The sequence below is a fragment of the Anoplopoma fimbria genome, chromosome 16 (assembly GCF_027596085.1).
Source record: "Anoplopoma fimbria isolate UVic2021 breed Golden Eagle Sablefish chromosome 16, Afim_UVic_2022, whole genome shotgun sequence".
In the NCBI taxonomy this organism is placed as follows: domain Eukaryota; kingdom Metazoa; phylum Chordata; class Actinopteri; order Perciformes; family Anoplopomatidae; genus Anoplopoma; species Anoplopoma fimbria.
In genome coordinates, this window is record NC_072464.1 from 15,360,246 (window position 1) to 15,381,902 (window position 21,657).

At 39.8% G+C, this 21,657-nt stretch overlaps 3 protein-coding genes across 5 annotated transcripts; all 3 read right to left on the reverse strand.

The window, feature by feature from the left end:
- Window positions 1-95: 95 nt before the first annotated feature.
- dnajb2 (DnaJ heat shock protein family (Hsp40) member B2) lies at window positions 96-10,494 on the reverse strand. 3 transcript variants are annotated; one of them, XM_054614699.1, is made up of 11 exons: window positions 9,220-9,562; window positions 7,259-7,356; window positions 6,625-6,734; window positions 6,269-6,322; window positions 5,927-6,043; window positions 5,537-5,611; window positions 4,794-4,926; window positions 4,297-4,367; window positions 3,792-4,088; window positions 774-845; window positions 96-615 (listed from the first exon to the last, which is right to left on the reverse strand). In XM_054614699.1, exons 2-10 carry the CDS (start codon window positions 7,321-7,323, stop codon window positions 817-819), a joined length of 951 nt encoding a protein of 316 aa, XP_054470674.1. In that variant the 5' UTR covers window positions 7,324-7,356; window positions 9,220-9,562; the 3' UTR covers window positions 96-615; window positions 774-816. The 3 variants fall into 3 exon arrangements, with proteins under 3 accessions (XP_054470674.1, XP_054470673.1, XP_054470672.1); XM_054614698.1 differs by lacking the exons at window positions 96-615; window positions 774-845; window positions 9,220-9,562 and adding an exon at window positions 10,452-10,494 and having other exon boundaries at window positions 867-4,088; XM_054614697.1 differs by lacking the exons at window positions 96-615; window positions 774-845 and having other exon boundaries at window positions 867-4,088; window positions 9,220-9,569.
- Window positions 10,495-11,288: 794 nt separating this feature from the next.
- LOC129104159 (tubulin alpha chain-like) lies at window positions 11,289-14,834 on the reverse strand. Its single transcript, XM_054614696.1, has 4 exons — window positions 14,598-14,834; window positions 13,011-13,233; window positions 12,634-12,782; window positions 11,289-12,401 (listed from the first exon to the last, which is right to left on the reverse strand). Exons 1-4 carry the CDS (start codon window positions 14,817-14,819, stop codon window positions 11,424-11,426), a joined length of 1,572 nt encoding a protein of 523 aa, XP_054470671.1. The 5' UTR covers window positions 14,820-14,834; the 3' UTR covers window positions 11,289-11,423.
- Window positions 14,835-15,994: 1,160 nt separating this feature from the next.
- LOC129104936 (tubulin alpha chain-like) lies at window positions 15,995-21,312 on the reverse strand. The gene is made up of 4 exons (XM_054615801.1): window positions 21,286-21,312; window positions 17,678-17,900; window positions 17,081-17,229; window positions 15,995-16,972 (listed from the first exon to the last, which is right to left on the reverse strand). Exons 1-4 carry the CDS (start codon window positions 21,310-21,312, stop codon window positions 15,995-15,997), a joined length of 1,377 nt encoding a protein of 458 aa, XP_054471776.1.
- Between the last annotated feature and the right edge of the window lie 345 nt (window positions 21,313-21,657).

Sequence of the window (21,657 nt, forward strand, 5' to 3'; positions counted from 1 at the left end):
TACATGAGACAGAATAACCTGTCTCATGTATTTTAAGCTATTTACATGTTTTATTCAAAATGTATCGAATCAAAAGTGCAATCAATAGTTGGAGTTTTCAGAGTTTACAGACAGCGCCCTCCGCAGCACAAGGGTGGAATAGCCAAAAACAAGTCTATTACAATATGTCAATTAGATCCTTTTTTACCTCAAATTAAATGTTTGGCATTTTTATCTTCAATTCTGTGATACTAACCCTGACAATTCTTGTTACAAAGATAAACTACCACGGACTGATTCAGAGTAGTCAGCAGGAAATGCTTTATTCTTTCTGCTATATGTCTAGAAACATTTTTCTATTTGTTTTCACCAGTTTCCTCTTGCAGGCATAATTTAAATTATAACTAAGCTGAAACAGTGTTAGTTAATGCAGAGATGACTAGAACTATTCCCTAAGGTTTAAAAATACAGTCTTTCCAGTCTTTTCGCTCCACAATGAGCCATGTACACACACTCACACATTTACATAGTAAAACACATTTGTATCTTTTGTGACATGTCATTAAGTGTCATTCAGCAGGTAGTAGCCATGGTGGGCAGAGACAGACAGTGCATCAGGATGAATTGACCTTTGACCTGTAGGAATAGATGTACAAGGACATTTTACACTTTATGAGTAATGCAAATACTGTTAGCATAACCTGATATAAATATTACTACTTAGAAAGATCATTATCTACATGGGGCGTATGGGGCAACTTTCAGGGTGCTTCAGGTTCACACTGGTTCTTTACCTCACGGCAGAGCTAGGCCACAGCACAGCACGAAGCAATCAGGTTAGCTTGTGAAGGCCTCGAAGTCTGAGTCTGAAACAGGAAGCAGGGAGTGTAAGACAGAAAATTCCAACCGCAGTCCAAATAATCAGGTACAATAAAGTGTGGGTCACATTAAGAATAAAAAATAATAATAATCTTTGATGTCACAATGAGATCTTTTTACAGCAAATATAAGATCATTACATGACAATGCAAGATAGGCATTAGAAGGTGATAAAAGCAAATCGGTAAGTAAGATAACACGTATCCTATGATAACAAAGTGGGAAATAATATTCTGTGGCTATTTCAAATTTTGATAAGATGCAGGATAGCTCTACATGAACATTTACATGGCAGTTTGTTTGTTCTTTACCAAAAAAGAGAAAAATTTGATTTTGAGATATTAATTAACAACGTCTTCTTTCTTATCAAGCTAATAGTTGCAAGGACAATCTTAAAACAACTTAGTTTGCACTGAAAACAGGTGAAACTCAGAGGGATGAGGAACAGACTTCAATGTAAAGAGTGTAAAGGGTCAGTATGGTAGGTAAATAGGGACACGTTGCTTGAACAACAAACCAAGTGAAATCAAATGTAAAAATACTGATCAAGTTCTTTTAGCCCTTCATTTTTAATTAAATTTTAAGCACTCATTTCTTTTTTTTTTAATGGTTTGCTTTAGAGATTGTATTGTATGTATTGTTGTTAATTTAGTAGTAACGGTAGTACTAGTATAGTGTGAAATCAGTGACAACTAGTGGAAAATACAGAACCATTACTGCCATATTCTGAAATCAAAAATCAAAAATCCCAACTATCCTCTTCAGCTCAATCTTTATTTGTTATTTCCCTTTCAACAATCTGAAAATAAAAATGACAAAAACACATGGCAGTTTAATGTAGTACAAATAATACAGGCGGATATAAATATTTGTAAGAGGAACCATCTGCCTCTTTGTCATTCTCTCTCCATACGCAATAAAGGTTTGGAGAGGATAAATGACATGCAACTCAGAGAATACAATACTTATTTGAATATTTTAAAAATGATAATGTGTTACAGCTGTGCTTAACTTTTGCCAGTGATGACAGTTATCTTTTAAAGTGAAAGCAGATTATTAATACTTATTTCAACTAGTAATGCAATCTTAAACACAGTCGACAGTCTGTGTAATTTTGCACACCTCAGCTAAACTGGAGCAGGTGGGGTTTAGTGTTTTGCTCAACAGATGTTGATAGAAGTGTAACACAGCTTAAGTACTTCCCCTACCCTGGCAGTTCAAACCACTCAAAGGGAACTCAAAACTTAGCATTGATTTGGAGATGAAGCTCCATATTTTTAAACATTCGCACAGCCATTTAAATGCAATTTAATTCCAACCACTCGTACTCTCAGGACACCACTCACACACTCTCGATCTCTATTATATAGCTTTGACATTTGCTTTGCTTTACATACATTAGTTGTTTTTCTAACTGCCACATTTGCAGCAGGAATTAAAGCACATAGCAAAGTAGTTAAAACATGCAAAGGCACCCAAAGGATCAAAATATCAAAATAATTATAGAATGATTAATTGTAACTGTGCTTCACAATCATTCATAATGCTGTACACATTGTACACTGTGCTCCAACTTCATTCATAAAGTGCTGCCCCCCCCCAACCTACAATCTGACCAAACCTGGTCTTGATATTTCAGTAAGGGTATAAAGGCCAAGGCATGTACATGAATGATACATTCGATCCTTACTATTGTAAACTTTGCAACAGTGTAGAAGCTGTGCTACTGGGTTGATAAATTGGGTAGACTGGGATGCCGGAGGGTATTTACAAAGTGTATTTGCACAGTGTGTGTCAGTGCTTCAACTACTTTTTGTTTTATATATATTATAAAATATAACTATCAGCTATATTATAAAATATAACTATCAAGGATTGGTGACCAATAAACACCAATCCTTTTTTTAAAACAAGCTTTTTCTTTCACGTAGGTTCCTTGGCCGGCTTTTGATTTTGATCTGTTATTTTAGACTGGGCTTGTGCCACAGTTCTTATAAATTCCCTTTGCCAGAGAGTCAGACTGAGAAACTTCTATGGGGGTTTCAGCTGACCCAAACACACACACACACACACACACACACACACACACACACACACACACACACACACACACACACACACACACACACACACACACACACACACACACACACACACACACACACACAACACTCTGCCCTTACTGGGATTTAAATCGATACCAACTTGGCCACATCTAAATTCCTCTGAATCCCACTCTTTTCCATCTGCATAAATATTTGGCTAATTCACATCCATTCAGAAACAATCCTCTCTATTGCTACACAATCGATTTGATCTTATAGCTGTATATTGTCAAATTATATGGGATTGTCACTGTTGGCACCCTGTCAAAGTTGACTCACTCTCTCTTTGAGAGGTGTTAAAACTGGATAAACGCCTCAAGATCAGATGAGGCACTGACTCAAATCAAGAGTTTGGCAATCACATAACATTAAAGACTGAACACTGAGGCAATTATAAAAAACATTGCAAATGCACACACACACACACACACACACACACACACACACACACACACACACACACACACACACACACACACACACACACACCGCATTAGCAGATAATACACCCACACTTCTTTTTCTTTTTCACACTGCCATCATTATTTTTCACGGCAGGTTTAAACTCCTCTTCACTGCTCTGGCTTAGTGGCGTAGTGTTGTCAGTTGTGGATGATTCAGGAGAGAAGTCTGGTTCCCTGGTTCCGTTTCCCACCACTACCCACCCAGTTTCAGGCCCGGAGCCCATTTTAAACTGCCCCTCTTCATCTCTCTCCCCTGCAACCACCTTTTCAGTATTAGCCACATTAAAATGTGTCGTCTTAACAACCCCGCCTCCTTTTTGGCCACCAGTTTTGCCACTCATGGCTCTGCCCACACCCCCAGCACCTGATATGAAGTTGGTAGCAGCTGCTCTCTGCTTGGCTTCCATTTCTGACAGGCTGCATGCCAAAGCCACCTGCAGTTCTTCATCTTCGTCGTCATCCTCGCTGCTGCCCGTAAGCCCGTAGTTGTAGCAGGGAGCTGAGCTAAGTGACCGGTGTGTAGGTGCAGAGTGAGGGCTGGGGTGGGATAGGCCAGAATCGGCAGGTGATCTGTTTTGGATTTGTGGCTTCTGAGGTGAGGGGCGGGTCTTTCCCTCTCGTCGGCTCAGCTCCAGTGCGAGGGCCATTTCATCCTCCACACCTGGGAACAACGCACAGAACAACACAGGTGTGTATGGCAGATGGACTTGACCACTCAAAGCGCTTCACACTACATGTCATTCACCCATTCAAGTTAGGTGAATGGGTTTGAATGTGTCCTTTGGCAAGTTTGGAGAAAGTGAAGGGATAGAAAATGGTACACACAGCTTAAGTTTATTTCTCACACCATTCAATGTCAATTGTCTTACCATTAATTAGGACACTCTTTAACACCCCATCCTCCTCAATCTCTGTTCTCTCCTGCCCATTCTCCTTTACCCTGTAAGCAAGGCAAATAAAGAGATAAATAGTATATATTATTTCTCCATCAATGTTAGTGTTTGTGTGTGCGTGTGTGTATGGTGTCACTGTGGCACTTTTTCTTCACTTTCTATCTCTTATCTTCCGGTTTGCAGTTTTAAAACATTTGCATGAGAAATGCCATCACACCCGAGACAAAACTGAGATACAAACCAGTGTAAATCTTAGGTTCTACCTAGTTTCAGTGATGCATGTATCATTGACAGGATTTTGAAAGTGTGAGAAAATTAAACTGTACAGTTACACCAAATTTCAGATTATTTTCTAGAAATATTTCACTTTACTGCCTTACTGCCTTGCTCATAGCAAGCAACGGCAATGGTGGGATAAAAATAAACATGAAATATTTGACAACAAAAGGTTTTCAAAGGGCGGCCTTACGTACTTTTTGGTGGTGGTGCGTTTGCCATTTATGATGCGAGTGGAGGTAGAAACTGATTTGAAGTTGCCCATCCCTCCGCCCATGTTGTCCATCCCATCCAGACCACCCAAGGAAGAGGAGAAGGAGGTAAAATCAACTGAAGAAGGACAGATGATCAGCAAACAAAAACAGAAGAGAAGAGAAGAGAAAAGAAAAGAGACTGATTAATTTTGAGGTAAAGGCATCTCAGTTTGTGCAAATATAATACCTATCTATCCCGTGAGTCCTGTCCAGTGAGTTACCCTGTAGTGTAGTTTGGAACACAAGTATCGCTGTTATGATGACATAGAGTTTAATCTACATTTTGCATTGATTCAAAAACATGTTAAACGTTACTAACTAACTATGTTTGAGTTGTCAATTTTAACAGCTGGCAGTGTTTTCCATGTTACAGGGAGTCAGGAAGTCTGGTAGCCTTCTCTCTCAACAACAACAAGGTTTACATGTAGACAAATATAAAAACTCAGTGCCCTCATATTTCAGTGGACTATTCTCCATCAGCTCTAAGCTGTCCTCGCTGCGCTGCGTGTATTTTGTAAATTGCCAAAACTCCAAAACTGAACCAGATTAAAATATGTTTAATTAATAGTTGTTCAGCACCACGGCGTGTGAACTTGTGTTCACAATATGATATGCCATGTCTAAGTTGACAGCTACAGTACACAAAACTGTATTCGCCATGCGAATTTCAGCATGTAACTGTTTACCTCGTGCTGAAGGAAAAGAAAAGAAGCGACCGGGGCCGGGGCGAGAGGACGAGCCTCCAAAGGATGAGAAGTCATCTGGAAGCGAGAAAGAGAAAGACACATATAATTACTTATATGCTAACGAATTCAGAAGTTAGACTTAAGTCAAGCAATGGGATCTTATGTTTTTGTGTTATTATTGTTCAACAAGTGAAGGAATACAAAATCAAATCAAAAATTTAAGAAAAAAGAATGGTCAAATTTAAACTGACGATTACTTAAATAATAGTAATAATTTCCCCCTAAACATCCCTTGAATGTAAATAGTAGAATGCTTAATTTTCAAATAAAATATTCATAAAAAAATCATAACAATGCTTTAAGCCTTAATGAATATTGAGTATGACTTACCAAAAAAGTTAGCAAAAGGATCTTGGCCACCAAAAAACTCCCTGAAAACATCATCTGGGTTGCGGAATGTGAAGGTGAATCCTGGGAAATCTGATGAAAAGTCTGAGCTGGAGGAACCTGGAAAATTAAGCAGTCAGGGTCAGGTGGGTGAAGAGCAACAAAAAGAGATTAAAGAGTAAACAAAGAAGAAAACATATTAGGGGTCAGAACGGGGAAATGTGAATAAAATGGAAGGAAATAAGTGGAGAGGCAAAATCAAAGAGCGTGAGGGGAGAAGAAGGAAAGGCGATGAATGCAATCATATCATATCTCAATACGTCATTGGAGCAGAGTTTTATTTACCTGTGTGTCGTACTTTGTCATTTCCATATCTGTCATATGCATCACGCTTACTCGCTGTAGCAGAGGAACAAAGTGCAATTTAACGATGGAAAAGAAAAAACACAGACACCACATATCTCTCTTTTTTTTTCATGCAACACAAATAAAACTAATCAAGTACTACATTGGAAAAACTGATTTATGGGTTCTATGAATGAATTTCCTTCCTGAAGAGTTATTAAATATTAACACAGAGATTAGGATTAATTAATCACAGCATGAACAACAATCAAGTCCCAACAGACACTTGACAACTCTCACACACACACGCATACAGAATATAAATATACATAAAGATACACTCTGCCATGACTTACTGTCAGATAGGACTTCATAAGCCTCTGACAATTCTTTGAACTTTCTCTCTGCTTCCTCTTTGTTGTCAGGATTTTTGTCTGGATGCCATTTCAGCGCCAGTTTCCTGTACCTGAAATCACAACACAAACATTGGCTCATACAAACAAACAAATATACAGACAGATAAAGACATGTACTAGTACTTTGGTCTCTTCTACAACAACAAGCAATGCACTATAGAGGGCCTTGGAGAAATAAGACACCAGGGAGACCATTCTGTGTTTTTGAGAAGCATGTATTTATCATACCAGTGGTTCTCAAACCTCTAGTTATGGGTTTAGTTACAATCTATAATGAGATATTGTATTTTTGGTATTTTGTCATTATATCCCTCGTGTTCTGAACGTGAATGTTTTTATTCTAAATTGAAATCATATGTGGTCTGAAGTTCATAAAATCCAGGCACCTAAAACTAAGAAACTGCTCATTTTGGGGTGAAGAAGACGTATATATGACCTGGTGAAGTTAAGTAAGAGAGTAAACTCAGAATATACTTTCATAATCTGTATTTTATATTCAGGGGGAATATAACTTTATTGTTTATAAATTACGCAAAGTGAGCCTTAACACTGGAGAGACTCCCTGGATACTCACGCCTTCTTGATGTCCTCCTGAGAGGCTCCTTTGGGCACTCCCAGGACGTTATAGTAATCCACCATGTTGCCTCCTGTCACTCCTCACCACACCGCCCCCTGACAGAAAAATAGTTTTCTTTTCAATACAGAATATATATACTCAACTCTGATTGGACACGCACACACTGCATTTAACAAACTCTGTCTCTGATAATAACAAGGTTGTAAATCCTGAAGTATTTTCTAATTTCCTAAAAAGGAAAAGAAACAGCACTCTGCTCATTATTTATTTAATTTGAAGACAAGTGATAGGTCATATACAACACAGGGAATATAAGCAATGGCTAAAGAAGGCAATGTTTAATGTAAACCTAGTTGTTTATCATTATGTAAACAAAAGTGCTGACAAAAACAGATTATGGAAACGTGTATTTCCCTTTTTTTGAAAATTAGATCATCCACACAAGTGTTTCCACTTATTTTGCTCGTTCCTTTTCTTGGGAATGTGTGTTTTGCCTTCAAGCAAAACCTGGTCTACATTTCCTGCACTATCTTGTTAGTTTTTCTACATCTGTTATGTCAGGACTCCTTTTACTATTCGTAAATGTTGTTCAATGACATCATGACAGGATGCTCTTCCAAGATTTTGACTGATCTGCCAGAAAATTTAAAAAAAAAACCTGTGTGGTGGTTGTTAATAAGTGTCTATTTAACAATATCTGTTTCTTTTGGATTCACAGTAAATTAAATTCACCTCAACTGATCTTGTTCCTGATGAAAAGCTCCAAGGAAATGAATGACAAATACATTTCGCCGAAAGAAGTCCACATATCAATATGATTGGTATTTACAAGATGGCTTTTCAAAGCTGCTGTTCTTTCACTAGTTTTATGAATGAGTAATCATGCATCACACAAGCAATGAGTAATGATGAGTCGACTGACATATCTATTAACACTAGAATCAATACTGTGATCAGTCTCACATGTATGGCCATACCTAGATTGTGGGGGTAAGGGGTAATTATAGTCAATGCGGTTAGCACAGTTTTTATGTTTATTCATGAAAACACCAATGTCTTATTTTAGATACATGCATGAAAAGACTCATACATACAGTACCAGTCAAAAGTTTGGACACACCTTCTCATTCAATGTTTTTTCTTTATTTTTATTTGTTTCTACATTGTAGATTAATATTGAAGACATCCAAACTATGAAGGAACACATATGGAATTATGTGGTAAACAAACAAATGCTCAACAAACCAGAATATGTTTTATATTTTAGATTCTTCAAAGTAGTTGAATGAGAAGGTGTGTCCAAACTTTTGACTGGTACTGTACTCCAAATAGGTCAATTTCCACTTGTAGGCTAAATTACTTTTTTTTGATATGGGATGCTCAAATGTCATTCATTCCTGTCATGTTAAGGGTTAAAATGTTAACCTTTTCAAAATAAAATGTTCATTTTCGAGTCACTCGGAAGTGTGCCCTAGAAATGATCAGCCCAGTACAGTCAGTAGTTCCATTATAGCCACAGTGAGAGTCACCATCCAAAACCCCCACCATGCCAATCTCATTAGTGGACTTCAACGAGTTCAGGGCTGAGGGGGACTTCCACACTGGGACTAAATAACTAAACTTAACTTTCTATGGCCCCCCTCGGGAAACAGCCATGTATAATTCCTCTGTTATTTCTAGCGTCATGCCTTCTGACAACTGGTGCTGACATGACAGTGGGCCTACACACACACACACACACTTACATACGCGGGCAGATGCACTTGGAGGCGCAGGTGCAGTCTATATACAATATAAATGAAAGACTACCATTAACATTATTTTTTCTTTTTCTGTTTGGCACAATATTTCCTATTATGGTAATAAAAGTTGGACCTCTATAGCCGAAATATCGTGTATTGACAGCGGGACGGACACATACGCAACGAGCCATTGAGACAAACGCTACATGGACCTACCGTGTGCGGTGTTTGTTCTCGGGATACTAGAGAGCAGGTTTAGCGGTCAGTCCGCCGCTTTGGAGCGACAATGTATTTCGTTGTGATAGTCTCTGGTATGCGCGTCCCCCTCTCTGCTCGTGTCCGCCGCCGCACACAGTCCTTCTCTCCCACCGAGACTGTCCCCGGAGTACACTGTGTATGTCTGCGGTGTGCCGTTATGCCTCTGCGGTCTACTCAACTCTACTCTACGGTCCCCACCGGGAGAAACCCACCACCCCCCCCAAAAAAAGAAACAAAAAACACACACACACACACACACACACACAAGCGCACGGTCAGCCCTGCTCGCCTCGTGCGCTGTTCTAAGCTTCACGCGCTACGTCACCATCAGCTGAGAGAGAAAAATAGAGCGTGTGGAACATGCGAGAGTTTGGCAACGACGGCAGACCCGCCCTGCCTGAACCCGCTGCCTGTTGCTTCAATAACAACACACACACATTGTCATTATGTGTTTTTAAATAATACTATATATAACAATGCAGTGGTGAGATGCTGGAGGCCTGCTAGGCTTAAGGTAAATATGTTTAGGTATTTGTGATTCACTTGAGTGTTTCTAACATTTACTGCACTACCTTTATTTATTTAAAGGTTTAGATTTTTATATACCAACAAAAATAGGATTCATTCTAATGCATTGAAGCACACAAGGATAATGTGTATGAGTATGATAATTATTATAGCATAATACTGTCATACTCAGGCCTATGATAAGGGGCTCGGCTGCCTGTTGCTCCGGGCTCGGTGTGGCTTCAATAACAACACCAGCAACGTATTTAAACCACATTATGTGTTTTTAAATAATACTATATATAACAATGCAGTGGTGAGATGTTGGAGGCCTGCTAGGCTTAAGGTAAATATGTTTAGGTATTTGTGATTCACTGATTGTGTATTTCTAACATTTACTGCACTACCTTTATTTATTTAAAGGTTTAGATTTTTATATACGACTAGAAAAACAAAAATAGGATTCATTCTAATGCATTGAAGCACACAAGGATAATGTGTATGAGTATGATAATTATTATAGCATAATAATGTCATATTCAGGCCTATGATAAGGGGCTCGGCTGCATAATAATATTATAATACTTAAAGTACATTTCACTGATAATAGTTCTGATCTTAAGATCTTAAAATACATATTAGCCATTTGTAGCCTCATTGTTGAGTGAGATCTAAGTACTTACATTTGGTAGGACAGAGAAGTGTAAAGAAGTGGGCTTTAAGTGTGTGACTCTTCAGGATCCCACATGATGAACTCAGTGACTGGTCAGCCAGGTCAACAATGAGTAAACACAACTCAACTCGCATAACTTTACTAGCTGGTTAACTTGCTGCCATCTGGTGGCTGAGAGAAGCAACTGCAGGTAGAAGGCCGGCCCATCCCAATGTATACTTTGTGGATTATCAACATGGCACAAAAAGGAAGGAAATTGGCAAAGACCGAGAAGCTAGAACTTCCTTTGTAAAATGAATGGGAGCTGGACTTAAATACACATTCTCAAATTCAGCATAACAAATTATAATATATCTTTTCTATTGATAGCAAATATAAAAAAAGGTATAATCTGTAACAGCTGTTACAGTTAAATACATAATTTATTAGTCTGAGATTACTTTCTCAAATTCAGCATAACACTGGTGGAAAAAAATAAATATATTTTTTCTATTGATAGCAAATATAAAAAAAGGTATAATCTGTAACAGCTGTTACAGTTAAATACATAATTTATTAGTCTGAGATTACTTTATCAAATTCAGCATAACACTGCTGGAAAAAAAATACAATATATTTCTTCTATTGATAGCAAATATAAAAAAAAGGTATAATCTGTAACAGCTGTTACAGTTAAATACATAATTTATTAGTCTGAGATTACTTTACTCAGTATTACATGTTTATTAGTCTGTAGGCTAGCAAGGTATTGGGCAATTGTTGTTTTAGTAATCTACAAAGAAAATATTTGCTTAATAGACTGCCAATGCTGGACGAGTTCATGAATAATCACAATTCATCATTTAAAAGGTTCATGAGAACATTTTATTGATAATACTGATATTGATCACCGACCACAGTTTATCAAAGTGTTGGGAATGTGTGGCATTTCATGATAACTTTTGGAATATGTGATAGTAAAGCCCGGATGATGTTTGGCCCTTTAATACTCCTCTCCCTCTTCATCCTCATCTCCCATGCTGTCAGTGCCAACCTCTTCATAATCCTTCTCCAGGGCAGCCATATCTTCTCTGGCCTCTGAGAACTCTCCCTCCTCCATGCCCTCCCCAACATACCAGTGGACAAAGGCCCTCTTGGCGTACATGAGGTCAAACTTGTGGTCGAGACGGGCCCAGGCCTCAGCGATGGCTGTGGTGTTGCTCAGCATGCACACGGCCCTCTGCACCTTGGCCAGGTCTCCTCCAGGAACCACCGTTGGAGGCTGATAGTTGATGCCCACCTTGAAGCCTGTTGGGCACCAGTCCACAAACTGGATGGTGCGTTTGGTCTTGATGGCAGCGATGGCGGAGTTGACATCTTTGGGCACCACATCACCGCGATACAGCAGACAGCAGGCCATGTATTTACCGTGACGAGGATCACACTTCACCATCTGATTGGCTGGCTCAAAGCAGGCGTTGGTGATGTCAGCAACAGACAGCTGCTCATGGTAGGCTTTCTCTGCAGAGATGACTGGGGCATATGTGGCCAGAGGGAAGTGGATACGAGGGTAAGGCACCAAGTTGGTCTGGAACTCTGTCAGGTCAACATTCAGGGCTCCGTCAAAGCGAAGAGAGGCTGTGATTGAAGACACGATCTGGCCAATGAGCCTGTTCAGGTTGGTGTAAGTCGGCCTGTCGATGTCGAGGTTCCTGCGGCAGATGTCGTAGATGGCCTCGTTGTCCACCATGAAGGCACAGTCGGAGTGCTCCAGGGTGGTGTGGGTGGTCAGGATGGAGTTGTAAGGTTCCACCACTGCGGTGGAGACCTGGGGGGCCGGGTAGACGGCAAATTCAAGTTTTGATTTCTTTCCGTAATCAACAGAGAGTCTCTCCATCAGCAGGGAGGTGAAACCTGAGCCAGTGCCTCCACCAAAGGAGTGGAAGATCAGGAATCCCTGCAGGCCAGTGCACTGATCAGCCTGAAAGGAAATGTTGCCTTGATTATTTAAAATCCTACTTTTTTGCACAATATAAGAAGTATGAAGTCACATGAAAAATCTCTATTCTGACCATTTCTTTCAAAACTTTTCCAAAGTTTAAACATTTTGAAACAGCTAGGCAAATGTTGTTTTTGTATCACTAAATCTAGTCTAGTGAAAAGACAAGCCTGCCATATGTTATACCTGACTAGCAAACTAACTAAACTCTCACCAGTTTACGAGTCCTGTCCAGAACCAGATCAATAATCTCCTTGCCGATGGTGTAGTGTCCACGGGCGTAGTTGTTGGCTGCATCTTCCTTTCCTGTAATCAGCTGCTCAGGGTGGAACAGCTGGCGGTAGATTCCTGTACGCACCTCATCTATGAAAGGAACAATTGAAAATAAGAATAAGAGCTAATATTCATGAGGTATGAATGATAAAAACATTATATTTCCTCAAGAATGTAAGCCGCAATACTTTTTGATTTGAAGTATAGATTGTCAACAGTGTACATACAGTATATATTATCTTTCATAAATTAGGACTTCTGAAGTCAAGTGTATTTGTAAGTTAATGTTTATTTAGACACTATTTAGACATTACTGACCGATGACAGTAGGTTCCAGGTCGACAAAAATGGCTCTGGGAACGTGCTTTCCTGCTCCAGTCTCACTGAAGAAGGTATTGAAGGAGTCGTCTCCTCCTCCAATAGACTTGTCACTGGGCATCTGTCCGTCAGGCTGGATCCCATGTTCCAGACAGTACAGCTCCCAGCATGCATTGCCCATCTGGGTTCCGGCTTGGCCGACGTGCATGGAAATACACTCACGCTGAATAAAAGAAGGGAGAGAGGTTGGTTAACGCAAACCGATACAGAATGAGATGTTCATTTACTATCCAAATGCAAGTTTATAGTATTTCCTGATTCAACACTAACTGTTTACAAATGTCTTGGGACTTTTACAGTGTATGTCGGCTCAGCTCACAAGAACATTCATTTAAGTGGTTTCATGGTTCATGTTTGTAATGAAAAAGGCAAAAGAAACAAAGACAATCTATTGCATTTCATTATTGCTCAATGGCGCAGATGTTCTTTCTTTGAACTTCATGTCTAATGACAATCTTTGGTATGATGTCAGCACTGAGTTCGGACCCTAGTTGGCAAAGAAACGTTGACTCTTGAACACTGTGTGCAGAATGTTGAAGCTTGCAGCTGCTTAAAGTGCATATGAGCGAGCCAGCTGTTACTCCAAAGCCTGCACTCTTTGTTGTTAAAGGAGAAACAGCAAACGTGGGCAGGAAATGTAGCTTCAGATGAAATGCACTTTTTAAAACCCTGAGAATACATTTCATGTAGTTTCCTAGAGATACTGGGACATATAAACTAAGGCACCATTAGGCAGACAGGAAGGCCATGCCTAAAGAAGATGAGGAAAAAACCTTCCCCCAGTTCTCCATCCTGTATCTCCTCCCTCTACTCACCCCCTCCTCTGTTGAGTCTCTCTCTCCTCCCCCATCCTGTCCAGCTGCATAGCTGTAACAGTCAGGGATGTCGCCCTCTCTCTCTCTCCCTCTCTCCACGTCTTTCTCCTACCAAAAACTCCTAACAGCTGCAAAATGGCTGCCAACATACTCCTTTCCTAGGCCAGACCACTCCTCTTTTCTCTGTTCTTTCTATCCATCCCCCACTGCCACGATTACCCAGATCATTCCTTCTTAGTCAAGATTATTCTAATTCTTCGACAAATATATAAGACTCCACTTTTTCAATTTCCTTTAGTCGCATGTGTTTCCTGCTTTATGACCAGCTGAAGTTCATCAAAAAGAAAATGACAAAGCCGTCTAACTTGTGTAGTGTCTGTCATCTGACCTAGATAGACAAAGAGTACAGAGATGACTTATGGAGTCTTGTAGTCATAAGTCACTATCCCATGGGATAACTCGTCCTGAAGTCTCACCAGACATGCCCTAAAAAAGTTTCATTACATAAATCCAGCTCAAAACTACTTTCACTGAATAAGTTAAAGCTGCTGTCGTATCAGTAACCTGAAACTCCCCAGCAGAGGCCTTATGAGAATTAAAGAGGCCCGGCGGATTGATCCATCTAATGCTGAGTAATACAGACAAAAGGGAGGCTGAAGGGAAGAGAGAGTGGAAATTTCAAGGCTACGTCATCAGCCAAGCTGTTACTCACCATTTTGTCTGCTGGTCCTTCGACTGACGTTGAGGATTCAGATACAAGGCAGAAGTGCAGAGGAAAGGCAGAGTCAGGGTTTATATAGGCAAGGATGTGGAGGGGGCAGGCAGGAAACCTCAGGAAGCAGCTGCATAGCTCATTGGCGGGAGGGAGCAGCAGTATTTTTTTTTGAAAGAGGGAAGTCCCTAATACTGTCTGTCGTGTTATCCGCCCTTTCATTGATCTGCTTTGTCTTTCAGTTTCAGATTGGACGCTTATGTGTGCAAAAAAATAACCCTCTTACATTTTCTTTATGATCAATTTACCCCTGTTTTCTCATGTTGAGTGCATGAGAGTTTAACGCTTCAATGAGTTGGTATGTTGGGAATTTACCAGTAGAATGCAAAGTGTCCACCCCTGAAGATTTCTCAGCACATGATATACAGTATATGTGTTTCACAAGGACTTTGGGCTTGTGAATTGTTTATTTTCTACATTTGTATAAATCATCAACACACATACCCTTTGTCTGTATTTAATCATTGAAGTTGTTTATTCTTAATAATAAAACATAAAAGATAAAAGTTTTAATGGTAGAAAGAATAAATGGTGAGCAGGAAGAGCCTTTACAAGTAATGTGAGATAACACAAATGACATGGTGTTTCAGTTTAACCAGTTTATTCAGAATACACAGAGAAACGTCACATTTGATTCTCAGCACACCACTGAAATGTGAAAGGGTAAGAACAAGGGACGTTTTCAGCTAATCCTCGGTACAACTTTTCACCAGCCCTCTTAGGATCACAGAGCTGTGATTCATCCATTACTGGGATCCTATTGTTGCTGCAGGCTACTGTCTGATTATGAGCTACACAAACATCACCAGTCAGTGAGTTGGTCAGTTATTTTCTCTCCCTCCTGCTCTCACAGAGTCACAGCTGAATGGTATAAAGAAACTGACATAGGAGCCCTTTCATAACTTACATTCCACATTGGAGAAGAAGGGGGGGGGGGGGCACAAAAGAGAGGGTTTGGTCTAAGAAATTTTAAACGTCCAAAAATAATACGTGTCCGCCCACAATTTTGGTTTTTGCTTTGAATGCAAATGTGATGATTTGACACAGTACCGTGACATATGATTCCGTAAAATGTAATCCATATACTGCTGAGTTCCTTAAGGAGCAACTTAGTTTAAGAGATACTTATGTTTTAATATTTCACCATACACACTGATTGAAGAGAATAATAATAATAATAATAATAATAATAATAATAATAATAATAATAGGGTTCCTTAAAATGGGTTATTTTCTTAACCAAGTTTTTGGTTTATTCATATTTTTTCCTTACTACAAAAAACTAAACCAGGATTTAGTATCAATTATCTTTGCCTTAAATGGAGGCCTTAGGAAAGTCAATACTCCTCTCCCTCTTCATCCTCATCTCCCACGCTGTCAGTGCCAACCTCTTCATAATCCTTCTCCAGGGCAGCCATATCTTCTCTGGCCTCTGAGAACTCTCCCTCCTCCATGCCCTCCCCAACATACCAGTGGACAAAGGCCCTCTTGGCGTACATGAGGTCAAACTTGTGGTCGAGACGGGCCCAGGCCTCAGCGATGGCTGTGGTGTTGCTCAGCATGCACACGGCCCTCTGCACCTTGGCCAGGTCTCCTCCAGGAACCACCGTTGGAGGCTGATAGTTGATGCCCACCTTGAAGCCTGTTGGGCACCAGTCCACAAACTGGATGGTGCTTTTGGTCTTGATGGCAGCGATGGCGGAGTTGACATCTTTGGGCACCACATCACCGCGATACAGCAGACAGCAGGCCATGTATTTACCGTGACGAGGATCACACTTCACCATCTGATTGGCTGGCTCAAAGCAGGCGTTGGTGATGTCAGCAACAGACAGCTGCTCATGGTAGGCTTTCTCTGCAGAGATGACTGGAGCATAGGTGGCCAGAGGGAAGTGGATACGAGGGTAAGGCACCAAGTTGGTCTGGAACTCTGTCAGGTCGACATTCAGGGCTCCATCAAAGCGAAGAGAGGCTGTGATTGAAGACACGATCTGGCTGATGAGCCTGTTCAGGTTGGTGTATGATGGGCGGTCAATGTCGAGGTTCCTGCGGCAGATGTCGTAGATGGCCTCGTTGTCCACCATGAAGGCACAGTCGGAGTGCTCCAGGGTGGTGTGGGTGGTCAGGATGGAGTTGTAAGGTTCCACCACTGCGGTGGAGACCTGGGGGGCCGGGTAGATGGCAAATTCAAGTTTTGATTTCTTTCCGTAATCAACAGAGAGTCTCTCCATCAGCAGGGAGGTGAAACCTGAGCCAGTGCCTCCACCAAAGGAGTGGAAGATCAGGAATCCCTGCAGGCCAGTGCACTGATCAGCCTGTGATAGTAAGAATGTAAAAAGCAATTCACAAATAATTTAGTCTTGCAAAAAAACAAGTGGAATATACTAGAAACGTGCATCCTCAGCACTCTCAGATTGTCTCACCAGTTTACGAGTCCTGTCCAGAACCAGATCAATAATCTCCTTGCCGACGGTGTAGTGTCCACGTGCGTAGTTGTTGGCTGCATCTTCCTTTCCTGTAATCAGCTGCTCAGGGTGGAACAGCTGGCGATAGATTCCTGTACGCACCTCATCTGGAGATAGACAAACAGATTTATTAAATCACTGTCAAGAGCTTGACATTAAAACGTTTCAACAATGTCAAAAGAGAACTTTGTTCTAGTAACAGATGACATAATCTGCATGGTTGTTTATCTTCTGTAAAATGAAAATCCTAATCATTGTATTCTATCCTTGTGTTTTATTTCTAGTCACAATGTTAACGTGTATGAATGTATTGTAAAGAACTGAATGTGAGGTTCCAGTGGTCATCTTTGTGTTTTACATTTTGACAATGTTGTTGCATAAAGTCATTTTCAATGTAAATTATTCCATATTTACACAGATGATAAAATGCAACAAGCCTCAACTCAAATGTCAATTCTCTAATACACATATAGCTTTGTTAATATTAAAATGACATTTATACATGAAAACATTCTAACAATGTAATATATCATCAGCTTTATAACAGGAACTGACCAATTACTGTAGGTTCCAGGTCGACAAAGATGGCTCTGGGAACATGCTTTCCTGCTCCTGTTTCGCTGAAGAAGGTGTTGAACGAATCATCTATTCCTCCAGTAGTCTTCTCACCGGGCACATGTCCATCCGGCTGGATCCCATGTTCCAGACAGTACAGCTCCCAACACGCATTGCCAATCTGAGCTCCAGCTTGGCCCACATGAATAGAGATACATTCACGCTGCACAGAACAAGTTATTACACGCATTTACGTTCCACATTTCTGCTAAACATGATTTTATTTAACGTCTTTAATCCAGTTATCACATTCCACTCTACTCTCTGTCATGTCTGATGCAGATAAAAAAATACATTTTTAAATCTAACACCTTCAATTATTGATCAAATACAGTCACATTTTTCTTAATAAATACAACAGTATGCACTTAGAGTAAGCTTTGTGTTGGAAAATCATAACTTACCATAGTTAATGTCTCTTCTCCAACGTCCAGGTATCGGCTAGAAGATGTAGTGCTGGAGACAGCTGTGCTACTCTGGGTTTTATACCTGCAGCTTAAGGTGAGCAGTGATTTGATCTGCGCTGTAATCAGAGAACCTACTGATGATACCAGGATAAGATCATCCGCTTGGCAGACATACACACAATGCAAAAGGAGGTCACCACCCTATTCATTGTGTGAGCCTGTGAGTACTGGTGTGTAAGTGCACCTCATATTTCAGAAAGCAGAAGCACAAGCCCAGATGAGGGGAAGGTAACCTGATGAAGTTTCACTAATATATTTCTAATATATGACTTTATGATGTAGCGAATGATAGAAAAAAAATCTCCTGTTGCTTTGAGGTTGCTGTTTAGTATAACATGTATGACGTTAGAGAAACAATGAAATTGCTCAAGCGTGTCACCGTCAAGTAACAGTGTACCATATGTAATTTGGAAAAGATAGCAGAATGTTAAAGAAATTTGACTGTGATCTTTTAGCAGTTTCATTGCTGTTGTTTTTCGTACACAGGCGTTGTGTGGGTACTCACACACAACGCCTGCTAATGCTATGTTGAGATTTTTCCTAAAATGTATTTTTATGGAAAATCTCCAAACACGTAACGCCTGTTCTGAATCCATCTGTACAGTCTAATCTGTACAGTTATTAAACTAAAAATGACTTCTTTTTCAACCCGACCAGTTTACCACAATCTTTTCCCTAGTTGAAATGATCTCTGTCCTTAACAAACAATACATATGAGACCTGCTCCTCTTTCCCTAGTTCTGCAACCTCTTGGGAGAGTAGGGAAACTGAATACATGTGAACCACCTCATTAAGTGTCAGCTGAGTAAAGGGAATAAACAGCTTCCTGCCGGATTGGTTTCACTTTATGCAACATAAAAGTTAAACACAGTTTGACCACTGGAATCTGTGTCACACACACATTCACACCTGAAAGGTTGTTGAGTTCACATGTCAACATTCCTACATCTCTTCTAACATGAGTTTCAGTTTGCAGTATAACTGCCTGTTTCAGTTGTCATGAATTAATTGTCTCTTATACTTAAAACAAGCCTAACCGCTTTCAAGACCAAAAGGCATATACTGTCGTGTGGGAACATTGATACATTATAATCTACTGTTTAAAGATACAACAATGGGGAAGTATATGGCTTCTATGTTCACACACATCATGTTGACTTCCTCTTTACTGTCACAAGATACATGAGTTATCCCCCCCCCGAGTGACATTCAAGATAATGAATGTCACTCAGGAGTCTGTTGGTTGTGAAAATGTGTGTGACAGCCAAAAGTAAAATGAGAGGCACCAACAGTGATCCCACAGCGTCAAATGCACCTCCATTTATTCGAGTCAGTCAGTTTCTCTCCTGAGGCTGTGAGACTGATATGTAACAATTGGGAATGCTGATGTTGGCATCACGTTCTTTTGACACAGAGCTCAAAAAGCATTATGGTTATAGTGGAAATGTAAAGTTAAAACGCTTTGGTTCCACATTGGTGCTTTTACACATGAACCTGAAGCTTGTTTTATTACCTCGTAGGGAAGACGAGGTTGATGATTATTATTATAACATGTTTTTTCTATACTGTACGACATAAAATATAGCAACTATGAACACTTTTCTATCAAACTTTTGGTCTGGTTCATTCTCTGTGAGCTGAACTACTGTTAAATATCACAAGGGAAGTGTAGACCCTGTTGTTGTCTGCTTTTTTTGCCCTCATACGTGTTCCCTGAGTCATAAAGTCATGTCCCACTTCCATTGTTTGAGAGTAAAACGCTCAAGCAACGCCCCATAAGTAACTCTTGTCACTGATAGGTCAAAATAATCCAGTGCTGACAAGAAAAAAAAGATTTAAAAAAAGAAACACCACATATATTTCACATCAACTCATATTCTATACAATCCCAATGTACACAAAAATAATTACAGTAATGAAAAAACACTTTTCAGGACCCAGCGTAGTGGTGAAAAAACAAGACTTCTACTCAAAGCTTTCACATACTTTTGCTACACTTTTTACTCATTGAGGGACTCATGGTGAAGCAACTACGACCTCTAGCTTTCAAATGGGTACAGTGACAGCATGTCCAATAAAACAGCAGTAAGAGGAGGGTTGATCCTCCCGCCCACCAGATAACTGAACTTAGGTGTGGCCCTTTTATAGCCTACACATACAAGTGCCAAGACGTTTGAATTGATAGCATGGGAGTTATGAAATTACAACAAGAAAAATAAAAACGGGATTAAGAAATGTTTTGGCAAATAAAATGGATGAATGTACTGGTATGATCGATTAATGCAAAGAAAAGTTGGATTCTGCGTTACCCCAGAAAAATTCTTTATTTATTATTGACAGTGTTGAGATGACTTTAAATAGCATTTAGACAATTATCATGTAGAGACACTTTGAGACATACTGCTGCATACGGATTAAACAATCAGTGAGCCAATGTAATTAATCACTTTAATTAGTAGTTAAGCTATTTGATGTTTGTGTTTGATCAAGTAGGCGCTTTCTCAGCGGAGCAGTGTGTCTGGAAATTTTAAAAATGATTCACATATATATTTTTTTCAAATTACAATTATCATCTTCACATGTTGGCCAATTTTTTTTACCAAACAAAGACACCCCTGAAATATATTTAAAAAAAATACCTATTTGCACTCTATGTTACTCTGTACTTTACTACACTGTCATAAATGCCTAGATCCATGACTAAGTGGTGACAGGCTTTTCTTAACAGATGGCCCAAACCTAGAATTACCTTTCTCCTGCTGTACGTTTTCCCTTTCTAAGCTTTAAAGTGATGATAATTATAATAACAATTATAATTTGATTTGTATAGTACTTTTCAAGCAGGGAGCACAACATTATTTCCATAGGCAGCAGAGCAATACAATGATGCACAAAATATCAAGAAACCAAAACAGCAAAATAAAAGCACACAATTTAAAGACGTATAAAATACATTTACAGATGAATCATTCAAAAGGATATATGGAAGCACAGGTGAAACTATTAAAATAAACTTAAAATCATAAAACTCACAATTCATTGGCCTTTGACTGTGCATAAACTAACCTCCTGTAGCCTTACCTGCCAGTCTCTGTAGGAGCTGGCCATATCTGCAGTGTGCAAACATGGAGACATAGAGACACATTATTGTGTCCTGTGTGTTGTAAAGCACTCTGGATGAACTGCTTGGTGTTAGTGCCAAACGTATCCAGAATCAGTATCCTAATTCAAGATCTGACACAATATTCGGTGATGCTTTTTGAAAAAGCTTAGATTGAAATGAATTGTGGAACTCTTGTCCTCAGTATTTTCATAATTTCTATAAGAACACACTCTTGCATTACATGGAGTGGCCTGTGCGCTCTTGGTGCGCGTCCTCGTCAAACAGACAGGTGGGAGTGGTTTGCAGTTGAACGCAGCGCCGCAGCTCCTCGTCCACCTGGCATTACTCAC